At 40.3% G+C, this 26521-nt stretch overlaps 1 protein-coding gene across 6 annotated transcripts in view; it reads left to right on the plus strand.

Annotated features, from left to right (window-relative positions):
* Positions 1-6417: 6417 nt before the first annotated feature.
* Positions 6418-26521, plus strand: part of LOC125457084 (glutamate receptor ionotropic, kainate 1) — a 294872-nt gene continuing 274768 nt past the window's right edge. For 2 of the 6 annotated variants that reach the window (XM_059650355.1, XM_059650359.1), the window contains exons 1-2: positions 6418-6757; positions 7118-7357. In XM_059650355.1, the coding sequence (XP_059506338.1) occupies positions 7243-7357 (115 nt within the window). In that variant the 5' untranslated portion in view covers positions 6418-6757; positions 7118-7242. Of the gene's footprint in view, positions 6758-7117; positions 7358-7847; positions 7894-26521 lie in introns of those variants that run through there. The other 4 variants (XM_048540798.2, XM_059650357.1, XM_059650356.1 and 1 more) reach the window with 3 other exon arrangements.

Raw genomic sequence — 26521 nt, forward strand, 5'->3', positions numbered from 1 at the left:
TCCGAATCTATGTATCATCAGCAAATTTAGTAATATACAGTTGGTCCCATAACTCAAGTCATTGATAAAAATAGTAAATAATTGAGTGATCACTCAGGCACACCATCGTCACATCATGCCAACCAAAAATAATTATTTATGCCCACATCAAAGCAAGGAACTGCAGATTCTGGGGATCCAAAATAAAAACAGAATTGTCTCAAGAAACTATTTCAAAGGAAAGTCAACTTGAATTTGAAACATTAATTCTGTTTCTCTTTCTCCTGATGATGCCAGACCTGTTGTGTTCCTCCACCCTCCCATTTTTATCTATGCCCACACCATTCTTACTGAGAGCCAACTGATCCTCTATCCATGCTAATATATTTTCTTTGCAGCAATCTGCTTCCATTCACATTCCTACATTAAGTGTTGCTTTCCCTCAATTTCTGGATGGAAGATAAATTGGTCTCCATGTTATATTTATTGTAGATTTATTCAAGGCAGCCAAAAGATTTCCCCTTTTCTTCAGCCCTATTTTGTTCCACTCGCTAAAAATATTTAGACCAACATTACCGCTCCACAAAAAAGTGTTGTGGGGGATAACTTTCAATGTTATCACTTCCTGTAGCTCATGGTGGTTGAATCCTGGTCATTTCCTGTGCTTGTATTAGGCTTAGGGTCATCTTTAATCCCTTTATTACTCACTTCAAATCAGATTTTGTAAAGTTGACATTTTAAAAGACCTCATAGTGACCAGATGTGAAGATCATCTTTAAGTTAGGTTATTTAGATTTTTTTCAATTATATTGCAAAGTAATGCCTTGCACTGATCCACTTTCATTTTAGGTTCATGATGGGTTCGTTCATGAACTAGTTGGATGGAACTTAGAACATAGAACATAGAACAGTACAGCACAGAACAGGCCCTTCAGCCCACAATGTTGTGCCGACCATTGATCCTCATCTATGCACCCTCAAATTTCTGTGACCATATGCATGTCCAGCAGTCTCTTAAATGACTCCAATGACCTTGCTTCCACAACTGCTGCTGGCAACGCATTCCATGCTCTCACAACTCTCTGCGTAAAGAACCTGCCTCTGACATCCCCTCTATACTTTCCACCAACCAGCTTAAAACTATGACCCCTCGTGCTAGCCATTTCTGCCCTGGGAAATAGTCTCTGGCTATCGACTCTATCTATGCCTCTCATTATCTTGTATACCTCAATTAGGTCCCCTCTCCTCCTCCTTTTCTCCAATGAAAAGAGACCGAGCTCAGTCAACCTCTCTTCATAAGATAAGCCCTCCAGTCCAGGCAGCATCCTGGTAAACCTCCTCTGAACCCTCTCCAAAGCATCCACATCTTTCCTATAATAGGGCGCCCAGAACTGGACGCAGTATTCCAAGTGCGGTCTAACCAAAGTTTTATAGAGCTGCAACAAGATCTCACGACTCTTAAACTCAATCCCCCTGTTAATGAAAGCCAAAACACCATATGCTTTCTTAACAACCCTGTCCACTTGGGTGGCCATTTTAAGGGATCTATGTATCTGCACACCAAGATCCCTCTGTTCCTCCACGCTGCCAAGAATCCTATCCTTAATCCTGTACTCAGCTTTCAAATTCGACCTTCCAAAACTTGCCTGACAAAATATTACAAAATTCACTAAATACCCCTTTTTAGGAAATTCCACATGGTGCTTCACTGTTCTCACTATACACAGTAGATACATTCCCTGTTTAGTTCAACATGTCCTGCAGCTACCTCTGAAACTACCCTTATCCTCCAGGGCTTGTGAGACGGAGGGTCTCAATATCAGCACCATGCACACCAATCCTAATTGAAACATAGTTGGATTATGTGTTTCTTGTTTCTTTGCCTGCAGGTTTGTCAATTCCCCTTTATCAAAGTCACCTTGCTACTATCTTCTTCAGTCTTGCAATCAAATCCAAAGTAAACACTTCATCTGACATAGTAGGAACTGCAGATGCTGGAGAATCTGAGGTAACAAGGTGGAGAGCTAGATGAACACAGCAGGCCAAGCAGCATCAGAGGAGCCGGAAGGCTGACATTTCGGGTCTAGACCCTTTTGCAGAAAAAAAATTTCTGAAGGGCCTAGGCCTGAAATGTCAGCCTTCCTGCTCCTCTGATGCTGCTTGGCCTGCCGTGTTCATCCAGCTCTACATCTTGTCATCGAAGAATTTCATCTGTTGGTTTGAGGAAAGAAATAGATCAGTGCTTCATACATCAGTGGTATGAAGAAATTTCCTTCTTCTAGAAATTAAACTTGGAGACAGTAAATAAAACATTGAATCATTGCATTTAGTTTCAAATGTCCAAGTGTGTTTTTCATCTACTTTTTGAGTGCTTCCTAAATCTGAAAGGCCTCACAATTCCAAGACATCCATTTCTGAGAACAACATTTCAAAAGAAAATTTAGAAAGATCATTGTATCCGACCTTGACATTTCTGCAGTGGCAACTCAGAAGCTGCAAACAAACTGGCATCCATTCCTTTAAACTCAGATTTCCTGTTAATTTCATTAGCACGCACTTAAACATATAAATAGATATAAACCAGCATAATCGATTGAAATCAAAAGAAAGCACTTAACTCATAATGTGGTGAGACTTCAATTCATTTAAAATCCATCCTCTTACCCCATATATGCATTCCTTGAGTATGAAGATTAATATTTAAACTGATCTCATTTGTATTCATTCACACCTTCCTTAAGAATCTGAAATTGGAGAGTCTTTTTAATGTCACATGCTAATACCATTATGCGCAATGTAACAGAAATAGCAGAGCAAGTCTCAGTATGAATAACTTTTAAGAAAATAGAAAACAAAATAGAAAGAAAGGCAGGAAATTTTTGTTGACTTAAATTTATATTCATAATGGTACAGATTTTGATATGGTAAAGCTGGCACACCATCGACACTTATTGCTACTATCAGTCTGAAACTCACTGCAATTTTCGAGAAGTAGAGTCATATCGGATTTGAAATGTTTGCTCTGTTTTTCTCTCTGTTGATTCTGCCAAATTGGCTGAGTTCTCCAGCAACTTCCTGTTCATATTTCAGATCTCCAGCATCCACAGTATTGTGCTGTTGTGCAAATGTGGGAGCTCAGACACACGCAGGAATCCAGAGTTTGTTGCTGTCAGTGATATATATACTCTCTTAGAGTGTGCTGTAAATGTTCTTAGGGTCTGCAATCCCTTTTGATGAATTAGCAACAGCTTCTATCCAATACTGTTAGCCCAATAACAACAATGATAAAGTTATTTCTTGTTGAACGGGGGAAGGGGGGGATTAGGTATTTAACAGCATATTAATTTCATGACTACATTTCAATTTCATAATTAAACGCTATCAATTGATTTGAGAAACTACTTTTTGGTTTTTGAAATGCTATAGTTCATTCAAATTATTTAAAATGCAAAGTTTTAGGAAGTTTTTTGCCTTTTTACAAGTCTATTATTGTTTGTTTTACCTTCTCATTAAGAATCACCCATTTATTTTGCTATCTGAAAATATAAAATAACAATGTAAGGCTTGTACGTGCTTTTAACTTACTGGTTTTCTTTGAATACTTCAACATAAATACCTCAGGGTGGCATGGTAGCTCAGTGGTTAGCACTGCATCAGGGATCCAGGTTCAATTGCCTCACAGCGCCAGGGACCCAGGTTCAATTCCAATCTTGGGTGACTGTGTGGAATTTGCACATTCTCCCTGAGTCTGTGTGGGTTTCCTCTGGGTGTTCCAGTTTCCTCCCATCACCCAAAGATGTGCAGGGTAGTTGGATTGGCTCTGTTAAATTGCCCATAGTGTCCAGGGATGTTCAGGTTAGGTGGGCTAGACATGGGAAATCAGGGATAGGATAGTGGGTCTGGGTGGGATGCTCTTTGGACAGGTGGAGTGGACTTATTGGGTCGAATGGCCTGTTTCCACACAGTAGGGGTTCTATGATATCTTGCACTCTGAGACTTTCCCCTTGTTTTAGTTTAAAAATGCTATTAGGGAAAAAGAATTCCTACAAAGACTGCAGGATCTTTGAAATCAACAGTGAAAGCCCTTACTTCTTCACCATTTACAACATCCAGGACGTGCAAAACTCTGAACTTGGAGCTAGAACTATTATTATGGTCAGAGATGAATTGGAGGAATCTATAGACAATCCCAAGACATCTGGAAGATTCTATTTTCATGTGAAACTCGTATCCAGGGTTAAGCAGCCATTTGTGTAGTTTGTGTCCCAATTGTGTGCAGTTCTAAGCACAAAAGCTACTGTATGTATGAAAGGCCAAACGGGTAAAAATGTGCTCATACTGCTTTGGCCACTGACTTGCATGTCTCAAATGTAGCTGTAAGTGCTATCAAGCAGCACCTGCTCAGCTGTAACCTGCTCAGCAACTATTTGCTCCGAGATGTCCAGTTTGGGCTCTGTCAGGGCCAATCAGCTCCACATCTCCACACCTCCCCCTATTGCTTACTCCTTATCCCCTCTCCCCGTCCCCATCTTCTACATATAAACTGATATTTTCCTAGCTACCATCAATTCTGGGGAAGGGTTACCGGACTCAAAATGTTAACTCTGATCTTGCTTCACACGTACTGCCAGATCTGCTGAGCTTTTCCAGCAACTTCTGTTTTGTTCCTGATTTAAGCAACGGTAGTTCTTTTGGTTTTTATTAGGCAATAAATGGTGGCCGGCCAGTGACACCCACATCCCATGAATGAATAATAAGGAAAATCAACCTTTTCAGGGTATTCTGTTCTCCTTATTTTATTAAGTAGGACTGGCTCCGTTATTTTCTCGGGGTGCAAATATAACATACATAACACACAACACACACATACCAAAATGGTTGAACGTGATTATGAAATTTATGCAACTGAGAAAGAAAGTCATCATGGAAGAGGCTTATCCACCTGGAATAATTTTAGTTCCGGCATGGTGAGAGTTGTCGAATTTTAGAATCATGGAAGATTTTCAGAAGGAGGTCGTCATGCCCAATATGTCAGTGCTAGCCCATTCTGCAGGAGCGACTTGTTATTTTCCACCGTTCTGCACTTTCCCCATGGTGCTGGAAATATGTTTTTATTTGGATAGAAGAAAAGGTGATGATTGAATCTGCTTCCACCACACCCTCGGGCAGCACATTTAACCACTTGTGGTGTAAATACAGCTTTTCCACATGTCACATGATTCTTTTGCTAATTGTATAAAATCGCATCCTCTGCTGAGGCAGTTTTCTACCAATTGGAAAATTCCCTCTCTATCTACGCTGTCTAGATCACTGACCATTTTGAACGCCTCTATCAAAGCAATGCTCAATAGTCTCATAGAAAGAGAACAGCCCCAGTGTCTCCAATCCATCTGTGCAAGTGAAGGATCTCATCTCTGGAACCACTCTGATAAATCTCTTGCACTCCTTTTAACATGCCTTCAAGTCTTTCACATGCCCTGTCGAATTACCTCATTCAGCCTGCCTACAAAATGTGTCAATTCGCATTTCTCTGCTTTAAATTGTATCTGTTAGGTATCTTCGCATTTCACCAGCCTGCTTCCGAACATTGATGTCGAACAGAAAGAGACCTATTGGATTTTTCCTGTTATATCAATGTTAGACAATTATAAGACAAGAAACTTTAAGTTGTTTTTTTTAAATAATAATTTTTGGCTTGTGGGGTTAGGCCGCGAATAAACATGACAGAAAATTCAAAATAAATCTCAAATTGAACTATTTCCAATAACAGTCGATTCCAGGTTACAACCCGAAAGGGGCAAAAATTACACGTTGCTCAAAATGACCGTTTCATGCAACAAAATCCCGTGCAGGCGGCGTTCGGAAAGGAAACTATTATTCTAGTCATCGTTCAGTAAGGTCTGCCGTACCAGTAGCTCCGAAATCTTGTAGAGTGAAATCTGATCGCGAGTAATTCCTACTTGTGGCTAACACCCGCAGTGTTTAAGCATCACCAACTGCCCAACTTCTGGGCTGTGTTTTGAAAATGTCGCCGAATTTTAGACGATTTCAAGTGAATACTGCAATCTGTCATGTGGCTAGTTGGTTTGAGACTGTGCACTGGGTGAATGCAGTGAACTATCCTCTCCAGGTAGGCAGGTACTCCGTGCTACAAAAGCATTTCACGGAAACATCTTAAGGCGCAAAGTTCACTGTGATTCAAGGTTGAGTGCGGGTGAGTCAGAAATGGGGCAGGAGAGGAAGGTTGGCAAGAAACAGTATTACCGATTACAGGTCTGCGATAATTACTGGCGCTCAGTTCTCTGAACTGGAATGGTCAGAGATCACTACGCTGCCCTCCAGCAATCGAAAATCTATTTCAGTTGTCTTTGGCGCGGGGTGGGAGGGACACAGAAAAATAGTATATATCAGACTAAAATCAACTGCGATTCGTTGCACAACAGAAATCCATCATTCTATCCAAGGACATGGATGAAGTTGGAGGTTAACATTCCAGTTGCTCAGTGAGATGGTTTGACTGGAATTTGGGAACCAACAGCGTCACCAGTGGGAATGGGGATTAAATGTGAGGCAGGGGATTCTCTCTCTCTCTCTCTCTCTCTGGCTGGTCTTTCCGTGTTGCTGAGCAGTCAGCTTTGACTCTGCGGCCAGACATCTCCTGCCGAATGGTGTTTCCCACCCAGTGCCGGCTCCTCTCACTGATGTTAGAGCAATAGTCAGCTCCAGCTCAGTACGGAGGGCGAATAGCAGCAGCGGCGCCTGGGAGCCAGAGAGAGAGGTACATAGAGTGTGTGCGTGGCAGAGCGTGTGTGACAGAGTGTGTGTGTGTGAGTAAAACAGATTGTGTGCCTGTGAGACAGTCTGTGTGTAATAGAGTGTGTGTGGTCAGAGAGTGTGTGTTTGTGATTGTGTGTGTGTGAGAGAGAGAGAGAGTGGCACACTGAATGTGACAGAGTGCATGTGTGTGTCAGTATGTATGTGACAGAGATTGTGTTAAACAGTGAGAGACATTTTGGGTGTGACAGAGAGATTGTGCGTCGGTGTGTTTGACAGACAGTGTATGACAAAAATTGTGCGTGTGTGACTGTGTGTGTGCGCGCGCCTTGCCATCTCACAGCCGAGTGTGCGTTTGGTGCAGTTAGGAATGACAGGATTCCCGAGTGCCCGGGCAGGGTCAACATGGAACGGGCCAGAGTCGCCGAGGGCTGGATCCCAGCAAATTCTCTTCTTTGATTTCGAGTGAAGGAGAAAATAGCTACCAGAATGTCCATGCGTGGCGTTGCGAACGTGTTCTTTCGGGAGACAAAAGCTGCACTTTGCTTCCTGCTGTCAATCCTTGTAATTCCCTCGCAGAGTTCTCAACAAGTCCTCCGAATCGGTAAGTTGCCACTAACTTGGTCACATTAATGTTTCCTGCACGTTGGGCGGAATGCCAGTGTTAATGTCTCCTCAATATCCAAACTAAGTGTCTAGCCAGCCTAGTGTTTGCTGAAAATGCGAAGAAAGTGTGAGTTGAGAGTGTTTGCGAGTAGCTGCAATTGATGCCGTGGACCCTGCGGTAACCATAGAGAGTGTGCATATGAAAGTTGAAAAGACTGACAGCAGCATTGTCTGGATCTTTTCCTTCCTCCAACCTGGGATAGGGACGGTGCTCAGTCAACACAGTGTGGAGCTGGAGGAACACAGCAGGTCAGGCAGCATCAGAGGAGCAGGAGAGTTGACGTTTCGGGTCGGGAGCCTTCTCAGTCAAGCGGCTTCCTCCCAGGGGGATGCGGATTACATAGAAAAATGAGTCTGGCTTTGTGCGTTTTTAATGACTTCCGCGCTGAGCCCATTGTGGACCTTCTCCCCCGCCCCGGGAGTTTGTGTTTGTTCCATGATTGCTGCTGTTTCACAGTTAAGGCTGTAGTAGAGGTAAGAATGGAATACAGCAAGTGGGTCATGGACTGGTGTCCGGTCAGAGCTGCTACATTCCAAAGGCTAAGAGTGAGGGCATGTGTTTTAAGTGAGAGAGATTCCGGGTTTGTTTGGCTGTGCATTTCCGTACGCCCAAGGCTGGAGCCTAGGCTGGCGTTGTGTAGACCCCAAGTGGGAATGCTTGCTCCTTGCTCAGACCACCTGTTACTGATCGCCGACAATATGTCTCAATGATTCTTTAATCCTTAAAACCTGCGTCCTGGATTTACCGTGAGTCAATCTGTTGACTATCAGTCAAGGAGCCTCTTTTCCCCCCCCCCCCCCCATCAAGAGTGCCCTATAATCTCAAATGCTCCTTATGGCTCCGTTTCGAATTAACTTCGAACTGTCCGGCCACAGATGTTGATGGTATATTTGCCTTTGATTTTAGCTGATAACATGCTCCAATCCATTTAAATTGGGCTCTATTAATCTCCTTTTCTCAGAAATGCTTGACTTGACTCCTGGGGCAATTGTAGATTACTACCACTCAATATTATCGGATCTGGCATCCCCTCCTCAGTGAGATCGAAAACATTCAACTGAAATGAGTTTCTTTTTCTGAGGAGTTCGATTACTCAGCATTTATCCGGTAAGAAGTCAGCAGAATGGACAGCTCTTCACTGGAGTGAAGTCTATGGAGGGGTTTGGAGGAGACAGGGAACTGACTTGATCAATAACAGCACTTGGAACTCCATACAATAGCCAGTGCTCCAAATCCTTTCAGTATTTGGAGTGTTCAAATCTCACCATCATGCAATCAGGGATTTTTTTTTTTCTTTTTGGTATCATAGAACCTAAATTTGCTCTTGCATACAATATGAAAGAATATGATTTTCCTTTTACTAAATGTATTGGTTTTAAAGTTTTTTGCCATTAAAATCACCTCTTTTAAAACAGAAATTCCAACTATATCCATCTCATTGATTTAAAAGGAATTTAAAAATCACTACTTGGCAGTTAAATGGGGCGAATTGTATTAGTTTGCTTTTGTTTGTACAAATTATATTGGATTTAAGGAGTCATTCCAGAGCTGTTGCATTTGTAACATTTTCACATATATATTGAAAAAGATAAAGGTCCAATGCTTTAGCTATTACTGTTCATGAGGGAGTCATTGGGTAGTTTTGTGTTCGAAGAAGTTCGAAGAACCTTAGTTTTTGAAAGGAAGTTAGTTGTGAATAGTATTGAATTAATCTCTGAATTTGTGATGTTCATGCGCTAAACATCATGATCAGACCACTAAAGCATTGTCGTCAAAAGGCTCTTTTTTTCCTACTTGAGGAAGTCCTGAAATCAGTTGAATTGGAGGGAAGAGGTACCAAGTAGCTGCTGTGGACAGCCTTTGTGTTGAGGTGGCAGAGAAAAAGAAATGTTGCAGTGATAAACTTCCCACCAGATGGAGCTCCTGATCGCAGCGGAGCTGTATGGGGCAAGGACCAAGTGGCAATGATACAAGGTGCTACCTGAGGAGTGAAAGAAACAGGTTGAAGGAATGCTGCCATAGTTATTTTCCCAACTGATGATTCAAAAATCTGTGACCAGAAACTTAAAAGCAGATCTGTGTCACCTTAATTGTGAAACAGCAAATGATCCAGAAGACCGTGCATGGAAAAGTGCTGAAATATAAGACAATTGAAACATAACAAGGTATGATTAGGGAGCATGGCATGATTGGTGGAGCTCATTGGAAATGAAATGAATGAACAATTGAAATGGAGGGGTACAAGTGCACAGAAAAAATACCTCAGAAACGAACAAGGGTCTAGGCCCAGAGGAAAAGGAGGGTCTAGACCCGAAATGTCGGCTTTCCTGCTTCTCTGATGCTGCTTGGCCTGCTGTGTTCATCCAGCTCTGGACTTTGTTTTCTCAGATTCTCCTACATCTGTGGTTCCTACTGTGTAGAAACAGACGAGGGATGAATAAACATTCAGGTATAGATGGGATGTTAATGAACAGCTTTTAGTCCAATGTCAGTGATATTGTTCTCCATTTTGGCATGCAAGTTACATTCCCACAAAATATAAATGATCAAGATGGTCATTTGCTGTTGAAAATGTTGAACAACCTTAACCTCATCTTTTTACTTTTAACAGTGCAATCCATTCTGGGATATCCACAAAGTCCAGATTTATCTTTTGCTGGATGCAACCCCTCAGTTCATTTCTTGCCTATTTCAATTCATACAGGCAAAATCTTTGATAATGGGAACTGCAGATGCTGGCGAATCCAAGATAATAAAATGTGAGACTGGATGAACACAGCAGGCCAAGCAGCATCTCAGGAGCACAAAAGCTGACGTTTCGGGCCGAGACCCTTCATCAGAGAGGGGGATGGGGAGAGGATTCTGGAATAAATAGGGAGAGAGGGGGAGGCGAACCAAAGGTGGAGAGGAGAGTATGGGTGGGGAGGTAGGGAGTTAGGGAGGGGATAGGTCAGTCCAGCGAAGACGGACAGGTTAAGGAGGTGGGATGAGGTCAGGTAGGAGATGGAGGTGAGGCTTGGGGTGGGAGGAAGGGATGGGTGAGAGGAAGAACAGGATAGGGAGGCAGAGACAGGCTGGACTGGTTTTGGGATGCAGTGGGTGGAGGGGAAGAGCTGGGCTGGTTGTGTGATGCAGTGGGGGGAGGGGACGAACTGGGCTGGTTTTAGGATGCGGTTGGGGGAGGGGAGATTTTGAAGCTGGTGAAGTCCACATTGATACCATTGGGCTTCCGGGCTCCCAAGCGGAATATGAGTTGCTGTTCCTGCAACTTTTGGGTAGCATCATTGTGGCACTGCTGGAGGCCCATGATGGACATGTCATCTAAAGAATGGCAGGGAGAGTGGAAATGGTTCGCGACTGGGAGGTGCAGTTGTTTATTGCGAACCGAGCGGAGGTGTTCTGCAAAGCGGTCCCCAAGCCTCCGCTTGGTTTCCCCAATGTAGAGGATGCCACACCGAGTACAATGGATACAGTATACCACATTAGCAGATGTGCAGGTGAACCTCTGCTTAATATGGAAAGTCATCTTGGGGCCTAGGATAGGGGTGAGGGAGGAGGTGTGGGGGCAAGTGTAGCATTTCCTGTGGTTGCAGGGGAAGGTGCCGGGTGTGGTGGGGTTGGAGGGCAGTGTGGAGCGAACAAGGGAGTCACGGAGAGAGTGGTCTCCGTGGCAAAATCTTTGATAGTTATAATTGAGAATTCTGGGCAACAGCTTTGAATTTATAGTGCATCTCATTACATTTTCAGCTTCCTTTTTTGTCTTACAACTAAAGATTGGAGAAAAAAAATGCTATTTATTTCAGGTGTGTGCTGATTCTGATTCAGAAATGTAAAACTAAGTAAACTCAGTATTAACATTTTATCTTGCCAGAATGATTAAATAATATTTGAATCGATTTGTAATAAAAAAGAACTTTTTTTGCTCCATGCGGTCTGTCCTTTGTTATAGCATCTTTCAACCCAGTCATGTCCTACTGCCTCTATTCTTTCTCTACCATTTCAGTTGTTCTCTCAACTGAAGTTCTTTGATTTTATTTTTGGCTAGCCAACAGCTCTGTTTTAGCCAGATTTTGAGTGTGTTGCGAGTAACATGCATTACTATTAGCAATCTGTTGTCTATAATAATAGAAATGAAGATAAAGTGGAAAATTATGGGTAGACCAAACTAAGTCTTGTACAGAAACTAGGCAGATGAGAAACAAAAGAGAAAATGGAAACAGAGGAAATGTGCAAAATAGTAGTCTTGAAAAGATGAAATTTGTTTTTGTTTTTGCTGCTCTTTCTCTTCATATTTTTAGTGCATTTTGGGAATAAAGGGAATTCCTATCCCTTTAAAAGAGTGAATCCGATTTAATCATGAATCTAATCCATTGACTTAAGTGTCAATTTATTCTCTATATTAGATTACTGGTATATTGATTGCTGTGTTGTGCTGGCATGATTACTTTGCAAACTCGCATAGTAACTTGTAGGGTCTTTTAGCCATCATTGTTTCAATAAATGTTATGCCATTAATAGCTCCCTTAGGATTCAAAACACAATTTGGGTTTTACAGTTCAGCACACTCAGCACCCATTTGAAATAAACAGGATTGATTTATTTTCTTTCACTTCAGAAAACAGCTGATTACAAGAAGTTGGTCAAACAGTTGTTTCAGCAGCTTGGAATTATTAAAGTGCGGCATTGTTTCATGTGTACATTGAAAGTTTACGTCAAATGTTAAGCTCCAATTCTGTAAGAGTGGTTACATCTTTGCCATATAAATGTAATGATTTTCAAGAACAGAAAAATGTTATTAAAACCTAGATCAGCCCTACTTCTCACTTGACATAGTTTCAGCGTACTCTTCAATCTCTTTTGAATCCATTTTTGTGGACTACATACATTGATTTTCTCAGTAACTTCTTCCAACTTCATGCCTTTCAATGGAAAAAAAAGTTTTGCTTGACTTGTCTTACTGTTGACTTCATTTTTTAAATTAGTATCTGACACCTAAAACATTTATGTGGTAAATAATTTACCCAGGTTAACATTAAATTTGAGCCATCTCTAAAAGTTAGCTCCCTCTTCCAGCAGTGCTGCATTGTGCTGAAGCTTTGTTTATTCCTTTCACTGTAATTTTGGAAAAGATGTTCATGACAATAAGACCGTGAAAATTTTTTCTGAAAAACGTGCTCTAGGATCTTTATAATTATATGTCTTCCCATTGCGTTGGCTTGAAATTACTGTTCAATAAAATGAATTTAAAGATTTTGATGCACCAGGGAACAATAGGAGACAAGTTTTTTCAGGGAATGTGCAGACCGGACTAAAGGATTTTCTTTGCAGGACTAGCCCTTCCACCTCTAAGAGTAACACAGGAAGGGAAAGAATAGTATTGTTCAAAAATTATAGTCACAAGGACCTGCATCTGTGCCTTGTACTACAATCCAATCAGTCAGTTATTCAAAAGATACTTCTGTTCAAAAAAAATTGTATCTGGTTGAATTCAAATTGATATATATTTCTAAGAAGAGGATCCTACCTTTATTTAAGTCATTCACAAGTTGCCTGCGCTGCTGATAAGGTCAACATTTATTGCTCAGCCCGTTATGATGGTGGTGTTGATGAATCACCTTGGTGAACTATTGTAACTCATGTGCTGAAGGTACTCTCACAGCACTATTAGTCTGGAAATTCCAGGATTTGGACCCAGTGCTGCTACTGGAACAGCAATATAATCCCAAATAGTCACAGTCATACAGGCAGTGTGGAAACAGAACCTTCACTCCAACTTGACCATGCCAACCAGCTATCCTAGACAAGTCAAGTCTCATTTGCTCGTATTTGGCCCATATCCCTCTAAACCCTTCCTATTAATATACCTATCAAATGCTGTTTAAAATTTTGTATTTGTATCAGCCTCCACCAATTCCTCTGGCAGCTCCATACATGCACCACCCTCTGCATGAAAAATTTGCTCCTTGGTCCCTTATATATCCTTCCCCGTCACCTTAAACCTATCTCCTCAAGTTTTTGACTCCCCCACCCCAGGGAAAAGCCCTTGCCTATTTACCCTATCCATGCCCCTCATGAATTTATAAACCTCTATAAGTTTCCCCCCTCAGCCTTCGATGCTCCAGGGAAAATAGCCCCAGTGTATTCAGCCTCTCCCTATAGCTTAAATCCTCCAACCAGGGCAACATTCTTGTAAATCATTTCTGAACCCTTTCAAGTTTCACAACATCCTTCCTATAGCAGGGTAACCAGAATTGTACACAATATTCCAAAAGTGGCCTTACCAATGTCTTGTACAGCCATAACATGACTTCCCAACTCTTATAGTCAATGCACTTTCCAATAAAGGCAAGCATACTAAATGCCTTCATCACTGTCCTGTCTACCTGTGACTCCACTTACAAGGAACTATGAGCCTGCACTCCAAGGTCTCTTTGTTCAGCAACAATCCCCAGCACCTTACCATTAAGTGCACAAGTCCTACCCTGATTTGCTTTTTCTAAAATGCAGTACCTCTGATTTATCTAAATTAAACTCTACCAAACACTCCTCGGGCTTTTTGGCCCATCTGAACAAGGTTCTGTTTTACTCTGAGGTAACTTTCTTTGCTGTGTGACTTGGAGGGGAACTTACACCATGCTGCAGGCTTCTTGGTGGTAGCGGCCAAGAGTTTTGGAGATATTGTTGAACTGCTTACTCCCTAGTTACATTGAATTTTCAGAATTTTAATATATATAGTTGATTTGACTTTCTTTTCTTTGTGCATGCAAATAAATAATGGATTATTTCCAGAAGCAGCTTAATTAAATAACTCAAATTAACTTTCAGTGAAACGTCTAGTGATTACAAGTTTTGAATGTGCAAATTAGGAGCAGAATTAGGCTACTCAGCCCTTCAAGTTTCTTCCACCATTTGATAAGATTACAGCTGTTTGTTTTCCAAATTCCATATTCACATCTTGCACTGATAGCCTTTGATCCCCTTACCTTAAAAAAAATCTGCCTACCTCTGTCTTAAAGATATTCGATAATGCTGCTTCCACCACTTTCTGAGGCAGAGTTCCAAAGTTGCACAGCTCAGAACAAAGCAAGCATGCCTAGTCTCTGTCCTTAAAAGAGTGATCCCTAATTTTAAAAGTGTCCCCTACTTCTATACTCACCTGTAAGAGTAAGCATTCTTTTCATGTTCAGCTTATGAAGACTGTTTAGGATCTTACACACTGCTCAAATCACCTCTTGCTCTCCTGAATGCCAGCGAAAACAAGCTCAGCGCATTTAATCTTTCCTCATAAGATAGCGCACTCATCTTAGCTATCAATTTAGTGACCTTACTATCTCCAATTCATTCATATCCTTCCTTAAATAAAAAGACTAAAACTACTCATGGTATTCACTATGTGGTGCAAAGTCAGCAGCCATTAGCCTTCCCAGTTACTTGCTGTACCTGCATTCTAATCATTTTCACTCATCACTAGAACATCTGTACCTCAGAATTCTGCAGTCATCCTCAATTTAAGTAATACTCTGCTTTTTTTTTATTCATTCTCTTTCCTGTTTTCTGCCTCTCTCACATTTTCAACAGAGGGGTTATATTTGTTATTTTCTAGCCTGATGGAACCTTTGTAGAATCTAATAAATTTTGGACAATTTAACACCAAATCATCTCTAATATGTCACCTGCCACTTCTTTTAAAATGCCAAGAGGAAGCCCATCAGGACCTGAAGACCAATTAGTCACAGTTCCATCAGTTTTCTCAGTACCACTTCCCAAGTGATTATGATTTCACCAAGTTCCTCTCTTCTATTTGAATTGAACTGAATTGAATTAGATTTATTGTCTCACGTACTCGCATGACCACAGGGCAAAGTTCGCATGTGACTACTTATGGCACCACCTGAGGTACAAAGCACCCTAAGTGCACAATCAAGTACAAGGCAGAAAAATAAGGAAAAGAAAATTAAAAAGTTAAACATCTGCCTCTTCAGTAAATGTATTACTGGAATATGTTTTCTTGTTTCTGTAATGAAGACAGAAGCAAAATATTCATTTATTACATCTTATGACATGTCTTTATTCTCTTCCATTAAGTTCCTATTCCCACCCTCAAAAGCACCACCATTCACTTTATTTACTCTTTTTCTTTTTAATTATCTAAAGAAGATCTTGCTATCCATTTTTACATGTCTAGCTAGCTTCCTCTCATGCTGTCATTTATTAGGTGTGACTTGGCATTTAATCACTCTGCTGTTCTTTATATTCTGACCAGTTTGCACAAATAAATGCCTTCCTGTTAAGTTTGATCCTCTCCTTAACTTCTTCAGTTGATGATAGAATGTGGTTTCTTGATTTAGAAATTTTATTTATTGTAGGAATGTATTTAATCTGAACATTCTAAAATATCTCAATTGTCTGCTTCTGCTTCTCGGTTGATCTATGTAGTAGTGTAATATTCCAGTTCACTTCAGTTTGCTCAGTTGTCATGCCCACAATTTTCTTTACTTAAGTTTTAAAATACTGTCTTAGACCCTCTCCTCACCCTTTCAAACTGTTTGTAAAGTTCAATCATATTAAATCACTGCTACCCAGAGGTGCTTTTACTCTGTAGTGATTAGTTAATTGTCACATTGCAGAATACCAAGCCTAATATACCCTCATCCCTGGCTGGATCCAGATTATACTACTCTAAGAAACTATTTCAAATACATTATCTAAACTCCTTATCATAGGTGCTAATACCAAACTGATTTTTTTCAGTTTATACACAGATTAAAATGACTCATATTTATTGCTGTCCCTTTATCACAAACGTTCACTATTTCTCCTTTTTATGACTTGTCCTACATTGTGGTTACTGTTCCAAGGCCAGTACATCACTCCTACAAGTGACTTCTTCCCCACCCATTCATCATCTCCACCAAACTGAGTCTACATCTTGATCTCCTGAACCAATGTTATCTCCAATTATTGCATTAATACCATCTGTGATTAGAAGGGCTACCCCTCCACCTTTAATTCTTCTTGAGTGCAAATACCCCTAAGTATGCAGAACCCAATCCTTGTCTTCCTTCCATAATTGATATCAAATCATCTTTATTCCCTTCAATGTTTGTGATTAATTTTCTAACTTTGTAATGGACGCCCTGCACAATCAGATACAAAGCCTTTACTTTTTTTTTGCTATCTTTGCAACATTTACTGTCGCTGATATGTTTTTTGGCTTTTTTCTGTCTGCGCTTTCTTGCCATTCTCTGACCTTCACTTTCCATATTAGTATTTTACACCCTGGCCTCAAGTCCCCTTATTCTTCACAGTTATCCAAGCTTGATCCCTCTTTCCCTCCTCCCCATTTAGTTTAAAGCCATCTCTATTTCTCTATTAGTGTGGCTCATGAGAATACAGTTCTCAACACAGGTCAAGTGTAGACCGTTCCACAATACAGATCCCCCTTTCCCCAGTGTTGGTGCTAATATCTCACAAAACAGAATCTATTCCTCCCACATCAGTCTTTGAGCCACACATTCACTTGTCTAATCCTATTCACTCAATGCCAGTTTGCACATAATCTCTGAATTATTCCCTGAATCATCACCTTTGAGATTCTGCTTTGGAAGTTAGCACCTAATTGCTCAAGTTCCCTCCGCGTTCCTCCTTCCTAATCCTACATATGTCATTGACACTGACTTGGACTATGACCACCGGATCCACCATTCTCACCGTAAGATCTTCTCCAGCCCAGAACACAGATCCTGAATTCTGGAACTGCAGTTCCCATTATCTCTGAATGTAGCATTCTATGGTCAGTTATCTCATCCAACCTGCAGCCATTGCTCTCATCCAATCAACCTGAGAAAACCCCAAACCTATTAGACAATTGCAAAGGATGGGGCTCCTGCCTTCTGGATCCCCCTTGCCTGCCTCATACAAAGGTACATCCTGCCGTCCCTGACCACAAATCAACCTACGAGATCCTGTCCTAAGCAGTGTGTCTGTCCTTGGAATAAACTGACCAGGTAACTTTATCCCTCCCTGATATTATGTTTATTTCAAGTAATAATGTGAGTTTGCTAGCAGAAGCTACCAAAATAATTGCTATCTGTTGTTTCTAAGATGTTCATATTTATGCACTTCACTGCACTAATTGCATGGATTTTTAAGTATTTCTGCTGCTTAATGACAGCGACGTGATGGAAGTAGGTAGTCAAAAACTCCTACTCTATACTTATCATTAACTGGGTGATATGGAAAGTTTTCCTGTATTTTTCTCCAAAACTGTGATTGGAAACAGTTCATATTGAAACCTGCAGTAAAAAAAACATGATCCATGGGCACAGGACCAAGTCATTTAACTCCAGGCTCATGATAGAGACGAATACAAGATTAAAATGTCTCTGGGCTGAGTCCTGAATGACGGGAACAGTGGCATGTTAGTTGGAAAAATATGAAGATGAGGAAAATGAGATTCTTGACATTGAGAGGATATTTGCACCAAAGTTTGAACAGGGAAAGTGAATCTCACTAGTGAGTATTGAGAGGTCCATTTGCATGTATTAGCATGCCCTTATTATCTCATCTCAATTCATTAACATGCAGTTTCCCATTCTCCCATATGTGGGAGAGAAACTAGATGGTGACAACTCCCAAAATGAAAATATGAGCAGTAAGTGGCAATTCCGGCTTGTCGCATGCTCCTCCAAACATTCATTTAGTCCTGTATTCCCCAGCATCAATGGGTATGCTCCCTGGACCGTGACCACTTGTGTCATTTATCCCATTATTCATGTGGTGTCCTCACCACATCGTGGTATATCTCCAACTCACTTGGACTGCAGTTCACCCCTGCAAAACTGCACTTTGGAGCATGGTGACACATTGTCCTTATCTAGCACTGTTAGTGGTCACTCACTTTGCACCTACTTAAATGATGGGCATCTCTGCTTTGCCTTGCTGCACCATTCAGAACTTAGAAGCTCCATTATATTTTTGTCACCTTGCCTTCTCGTACAGATGCAAAGCTCAGCAGCTTGTTATAGTTGCAAGCAAAGATCAGTCAAGAGCATGAGCATACTGGTGAATGGCACTATATTATGTCAATGCCATACCTACAGCATGTGCCTGCAGATTACATGGCAAGTACATTGAATGTTCTTCAACCAATTTCTATTTTCAATGAAGTGTCATTGGTGTCACCTATGTGCCTTCAGAAAATTATCTTTTTCATTTCCCTGTCACTACGTGCATGGGGAAGACTATTCATGGCTGGTAGCTTTTGACCTGGCGCACATCTGTGCTTTAAATATGGCATAAGTGGTAGAAATCCTGGAAGGTGCCAGCTGCAGCATGTACCTCCACGGCAGGTGAGTGCAGGACAGCCCAAGCATGATGCTGCTGGGGGATGATGAACAAATAATTATATTGAGATCAGGCACAGACATAATGAGGCAAGGAACAAAGAATTTCATGAGATAATTCACAAGAGGTCACGGAGAGAAAACCTCTTAGAAACCCTCGAAGTTAACATTTCACTGATTTTTCTGAGCCAAGATGACTGAATGGGGAAGTAACAATTTAGCAATATCAATTCCTTATTTTTATATTTTGTGGATTAGGGGAGAATATTTAGAGCTCAACAAGAACAAGGAAAAAGTTTTTAAATAGACGCTGACTTAGTCATTTTAAAATAGAGTGATAGAAAAGACTGCAATAGGTAAGAGAGGTGTGAGAATTGGGGTGAAATTATGGTTGTGTATTGAAATATGATTTTAATTCAGGGTTATAATTGAAGAGTTAAGCGTCTTCCCTGATATAACCAGAACAGCTACATCTTGGACAAACTATATAGAGCTCAGTTTTCCTGGCGACAATACATTTTGACATGACAGAGGAGTCACAGCCTTATTGATGTTGCTTTGGGACTGACAGAGATGCAAATTCTATTTGAAATCAATGGGGATTTTAAAGCTAAGATTACCAATAGGTCAATAAGGAGCCATTAAAGGCAAAAGGTCGTAACTATTGGCTGGCCCATGACAGAAGTAAAAAGATTTGTTTGTTTGTTTATTTCAAGTATTGTGAACACAGTCATTCAGATGCTAACTAATCTGTGACTCAAGCTACATGTCCATACTTCATATTCTGCCACTACCAATCCCGAGTACCTAAAACTCCCCATCTTCTCCAAGTCTTCATCGAGTAGCTTTGCCACTTCAGTCATACCTGCTCCATTCAGCTAAAACTCACAGTTCATAAATGGGTCTTTGAATTAATGATATTCAAACACAGCATTTTGCCTCCACTTCTCCAAATAGTTGGTCAAGCTGTCATCAAAAGAAAGAGCAAAGGGCTCAGTGCAATTCCACTCTGGCTTCAAAATGCTTACTAGTTTCTTATCTCTCGTCTGGTACTCTTTGAGACGTATGTCCTGTAAGAGTTCTCAGAGACTCCACAAATTTCGTGGATTCTGCCTTTGGCACCTGATTGTAAGCCTTCTCTCGATGAATAAATATAATCTTCATTACAGCATTCACAGTTCTTTTCGTTTTAATATAATCTTCATGTTGCATTGGTCTTCCCCAATTTTCTCTTACTTAAAACAAAAATAACATTGAGGATTTTGTTTTCATGGGAATGATTTTTGATTGATTGGCTTATTGTTATCACTTGTACCAAAATACAGTAAAATGTGTTGTTTTGCCTGCTATACAGACAGATCATACCAAACAAAGTGCATTAGGGTATCAGAACAGCATGCAAAATACATTATTACAGCCACAGAGAGAGAGAGAGATCTACATTAAAATTTGAGAGGCTCATGCAAAAGCCTGATAACCATTGAGAAGAGGCAGTTCTTAAATCTACTGGTACATGTGTTCAAACTTTTATATCGTTTGCCAACAGAACAGGGTGAAAGAGAGTATTACCAGAATGGGAGGAGCCTTTGATTTTGTTGGATGCTTTCCCAAGGCAGCAGGAAGTATAGAAGTATAGGAGTCAGTGTATAAAAGACTGTTTTAATTGATGGACTGGGCTGTGTTCATGACTCTGTATAGTTTCTTGTGGTATTGGGAAGAGCAATTGCCATACCACACTGAGAAAGCATCCTGTCTGGATACATCAAAGGTAAATCTATTAAAAATTGGTAAGAGTCCTTGTGGACATGCTGAATTTCCTTAGCTTCCTAAGGAACTAACGATGTTGTTGTGCTTTCTTGACCACATCAATTTAAACTGACCTTTATGGATTTCCATTGTCTTTCTCACTCTCTGGACCATCATTTTCCCTATTTCTTTAAAGTATTGTGACGATGCGGTCACTTTAAAAGAAGTTATTGTGGGTCAGAATGAAGCCATCTTTGCATATTGATAGTTCACATTTTAAAAGGGGTGGGTGTGTGTTGATGGTGCCACTTTAAAAAGGTTATTTTGTCTTTGGTTTTTGTTTTGAAGAGAGGTTATAAAAGGAGGGGTACTGAGGAGTCTAGGGAGTAACTGTTTAACAATGGAAGGGAGTGCCGGTTCTCCCAGTTCAGGCTGCAGCGGTCACTAGACATTTTGCATATCAGAGGTATTGCAAGCTTCAGTGAAGTATTCCTCTGACTTTCTCTGAAATCTCTCTCTCTGGATGTTGTTCCATCCTACCTGCAAGAATTTGTGCTTGAATTTAGCTTTTTGCCAAGGGGTGGGTTTATGGGATGTTACTATTTTGGAACAGTTAATTAGTTAAGTTGCTGCATTGGGTTGTTTAGGTTTTCCAATAGGTATGTTACTCTAAATTCTGCTTCCTTTTGTTCATGTTTCAACTGTAGCATTTAAATAAATTCTGTTTTGCTTAAAGCCGAGTGGTTTGACCAGTTGCATCACACCTGGAACACCCACTTCACATTGGCCTTTAGAATATGAGAAGGCTAAGATCTAGGCTACCATCTTAAAATATTTTGGGGGGGGTCCAGCCTGGTCCATAACGTATGTGATGAGCGTTTAAATTCTGGGTATTGTTGCTGTCTTGAATGTTTCATTTTCCTTTGAATATTGTGACCAAAATGCTTTGTCCCCTTGCCTTTGGAATTTTCATTCTTATCATGATACATTGGACTAGCTGGTTCAAGTCCTGGTATATGCTCCCATAGCTATCTCATCTAGTCCTGCTGCTTTGTCATTTTCTTATTCATTCCAATGCTATTCTGACTTCTGCCAGATTGATGCTAGTTGTAATTCCTTGATTTCAAACTACATCTTCTATTTTTGATCTCAGATTTTCTTTGTTCATAAGCCAGTTAAATGATTGCCTCCACCTCACATCCTCCTTTCATCAAGTGTCCTGCATTTCACTTCCATCCTTGATTTGTATGTATATTTCACACATCTTTTGTTAACCTATCTCTAGCAGCTGCTGTTCTGAATATATCATTTTGTTCCAGTTTCATATATTTCTTTCAAGGCTGTAATCTTTACTTACCATTTATATTTCTTCAGTCAGCATAATTAACATTATACATGAGAATTCACTGTGGAAATAAAAAAAATTGCCATTATCCCCACAAATGCAGCAGTAAAATGTACATGTATAGCACATCTTCAATTCGTCTTGACCTATTCCACATTGCTGACCACAGAGGATGGTTTGGTCTGAATTGTCATACACAATACTAATATTTTTTGGTCATGCTACTTTATTCAGAATGCTGAATTTAATCTGAGAAAGAAAGGTGCAGAAAATCTGAAATGGTGAACATCTCAGTATAAATGTTGTGATACAGCTGCAGGGAAACTGCTTTCGACTCTGAACTCGACAGGTTGAGTTTCTCTAAATTGCGGTCATAATACTGTGTGTGTGTGTGTGTGTGTGTGTGTGTGTGTGTGTGTGTGTGTGTGTGTGTGTGAGAGACACACACCTTCACCTCACATATAGCCCCTATTTTAAGAAGACAGTGAGGCTACAATTGGGCAAACATGCGTCTGTGTTTGCAAAAAGCAAAAGACAGGCATAAATGACAAAGTTTATCACCTCCAATATGCCAACTTTTGCCTTCACCTGACTGAGAAAGGAAATAAGAGGACTAGTTTGGCAAGCAACAGTGGTTCTCCTTCTTGTTTAGACTTTGGCAGTTGGACAACCTACAGGGAGCACAATAACGCACTGGAGAAGTACCAGCAGCGGTGCCTTTGCAAAGTCTTCCAAGCCTTTTGTTAGAAAGGTGGTTCAAAGCAATGTCCACCCCAACCTCAGTATTGAAGTACTCAAAACCAGTGCTGTTCGGTGGGAATACCATTCATATGCCTGACAAAACCACCAAAGCAGCTGCTTGATTTGGATTTCAGTTATAGAAGAAAACCTCCAGGAGGGCCATGAGACTGCTTTAGGAATTTTCACAAAGCGTTGCTGAAGAGGTCAACTATTAACCATCAACTCGAGGAAGTCCCTGATCTGTGACCAACCAAACTGGAGGACTTTCATTCGGCAGGCAATGAGGATATGTTGAGACTTTGGGAACAGGCAGTGGCAACAGTGCATTGGGGAAAGCCCTTGAACCTCTATACAACTCAATTACTCGGGCCTGCTGCACGTGTGGCAGAGCCTACAGATCACAGATTGGATGTATCAACCGATTGCAAACCCATTAAACTGGAGAATAAGCAAACCATCCTTGATCTTGGGGAATGGTGTAAAAAGTAATTAAAATAAAGGCATGCTCTCCGAATAAAAGTTTCTGTGAATCAACCTTTTGCTGTGCATGAAAGTACAGATGGACTCCATGAACATCAAACACAGGAAAGAATTGAAGGGAAGAGCAACATGAAATGTTGTTGGAAAAGGTAGGAAAATTAGTGAATGAAACCATTTTTGGAGTCTGTCTAACACAAAGGTCTAACTGTAAATTTGGAGTGAGTTTTGCGTTTATTTTAAATTCATCACATAAGTAATTAATAATTAATTTTTGTGCCTCCTGTTACAGCAAAAAAAGTCACTATTTTAAGCAGGATGAAGGCGTTATTTTGCTCAAAGTGCACAAGATATCCATTTCAATTTAAGTCCCTTGAGTGTGTAACACTGCAGCCATTAATCTTTTAAAGGTATAGACTTTGAACAGAGATACACATATGTATGTACAGCTCTTAAAGTTTAAACAATGGACACTGACATTGCAATGTAAAAGTCACTTATGAACATTGAGTGCCATCTGGAAGGTTATGAACTTCTGCCAATTGGCACAAATTACTGATTACATTATTTCTGCATTTCTTCTGCTAGAAGTATTGTGGATGATCAGATGAACCCCTGCAGATATTCACTTACATTGACTTGATTGTGTCAAAAGTAAACACAGCCTGTTTAATGCATCTATCAAGCTAATTAACCATGGAAAATAGATTTAATGGAGACCACATGGCGCAGTAAGCTTCAGTGTTAGCCTGTAATCTCTGGAACTGAGTTTGAATCTGATCAAACTGTTTGGGCTTCAGATAAAGAAGAAAGCTTTTTTCTTATTTTTTATCATGTCCATCAATCAAATTTGTTTTCATATTGAAATAAAAACTTACATTGTTGGAAGCATTCAGGTCAAGCAGCATCTGTGGAGAAGGAAACACATTTTACAGCCTGAAGCTTTCAGTAATTAGCTAAGAGTCATTTTTGTCAAGTTGTATGAAGGATTTCTTCCCGTGAAACTCAGTACAAAAGGTTTTGCTATCATCCCAAACTTGGTTCATTAACTAGATGCTTATGACGCATTTATGATCTGATGCTAGCTAAATTCTCCCACTCACTATCGGCAGAAGTACACATCATTGCTGGGGCACCCTTGGGATCCCTGGTGCTGTTACCATCTTTAACTCCCACCATCCCCTCCACCAAACATGCAGTCGGTCAAGAACTGCCAGTCCAGAATTGCCCTTCACTGTCAATGTAGTGACACAGCAGATGCAAATCAATATTTCTCTCCTATCAAAGGTGGCATGGCTGACACTTTCTTGCACATACAACTGCACATTCCTACCCCAATCACTGTTTTAAACACAGCACCGACTTCTTACCTGTCTATAGCCTCATGCCATTTTACAACAGTCTCTAAGTCACTGCTACCCTTTCCCCATTCCCCAGTGTAGTCCAGCATCTTGTCATTATTCAATATGGAACCATCACATGCAGGTATCTCGGGCAGTCAGAAAATGGTTGCCTGCGCATTTAATGAAAGGGGGATAATGAGTAATAATCCATGCTAACAAGCCACTCACTGCTCATTGGAGAGAATTTCATCTTGACATGAAGAATTGGTTGGAAATGCAACTTTTACGTATCAATGTCAAATATGCCTCACTCTATCTCACCAAATTTACGTTTTTATTAATATTAATTTCCGCTGATCCACTGTATTTTGGTTTTATTTTCATCTGTTTTTATCCTTGATTTATTGTCATTGTACTGTGCATAGTTCACTGCCATGGAAGATGAGTAGGGTGATCGGTTGACAAAGCCTTCAATTGCATTGATACTTCTTATTTCTAGATGGTGTCTGATCTTTTTCAATTGCCGTAATGTAATTGAATGTCTGAAAACAACCTCACATCTCCATTATAAAACAGTCCATTTGTTTTAGCTTCTGATCTATTGTAATCCTGATCTCCATCTTACTTCTAATTGTGGGCATCTTCTTGGTTTCTCTGGCCTTGATACAGAATGTGAGATGTCTGTTTATAGTTTATCTTTGTATCACTGATTTGCAGGTCAATGTAATCTCCCTTCATTCTGTTTCACTGAGAATCCAAGAAATTATTATTTTTGCTTTGAGATGGTCCCATCAAGATCTATGCCACTCACATATATGTCCATTTCCACTTTGAGAATAGAAGAAATAAAACATTAGCTATTTTGGACATTTGCCTGAAAACAGATTATTAACCAATCTCTATGCAATGATTTGTGAAAAAGTGTAGAGCTGCCAATGAGGCGGCCATATATTTATGACATGTAAATCCTCCTTTTGAAAAAGAAATCTCACCTCAAGATATATTTGTTTGAGCAAATGAAAATGTCATGTCTGCATTGCTGGTGAAACACCAGGCAGGTCAACAACAACAACTTTACTTACGTAGTATTTCAGGCAGTAAAATTTAAGCTTCACAGAAACTTAAGCTTTGTCAACACTGTGGTAATATTGTTAATGAATGCTATAGTAAGCTAAAGACCTGGTCAATTCTTCAGGAGCGTAAGTTCAAATCCTGCCATGGCAGCCGTTCAATTGTATGAAACGCCAACAGAGATTTAAATTAAAATAAAATTGGACAGACACATGTAGACACTTCTCACATAGACACTAAAAGTAACAAAGGTACACCCAGTCGGATCAACTCCACAGATTCCTCCTCCCTAATGTGTAAGTTAGTGTCAACATTAAAAGAGTTACCCCAATGGTCAAGCAGTAGCCTTACATCATTGTACCTACTGAATCATACCTTACATCTAAAGTCCCAGAGTTCCGCATTGGCAACTCTTGGTTTCCTGTTCCACAGCCAGAAGTGGCAGGATAGTGACGTAGAGTGTGAGACGGAGTAGAACCGGGAGTCCTCAACACTGACTTAGATCCCATGAAGAGTTATTGCATTAGGTCAAACATAGACAAGGAAATCCCCTGGTGATTACCCAATATATCCCTCCCTCAGCTGATGAATCTGGTTTCCTCTTTGATGACCACCATTGTATTACAACACAGAGACAGGCAGCCAAACCAAATCAACTTCCCTACCTCAATATTTGCAACAGAGTAAAATTAAACAATTGAAGATCCCAAATAGCCCACTCCATTGGGTGCTGACCAGACTTCTGAATAATCAATCCAGACTTTGTGAATACTAATTTCCAGATACCAGTTTTGTCTCTTAAACAAAAGAGACAATTTATTAAAACAGACTATTTATTAAAACACAATAAGTTTAACAGAGAGAAAATTAAACTACAGAAATCTAATCAATTTAAATTCTTTAAACCCGAAACATATATTTTTAACGCCCATTCACACAAAAGACAAACAAAAAAAATTTAAGGGATAAATAAAAGAAAATAACAAAACTGACCAAATTATTTAATGTCTCTCACAATGCACTGTTTCACAGT

Source organism: Stegostoma tigrinum, chromosome 12, assembly GCF_030684315.1.
Source record: "Stegostoma tigrinum isolate sSteTig4 chromosome 12, sSteTig4.hap1, whole genome shotgun sequence".
In the NCBI taxonomy this organism is placed as follows: Eukaryota; Metazoa; Chordata; class Chondrichthyes; order Orectolobiformes; family Stegostomatidae; genus Stegostoma; species Stegostoma tigrinum.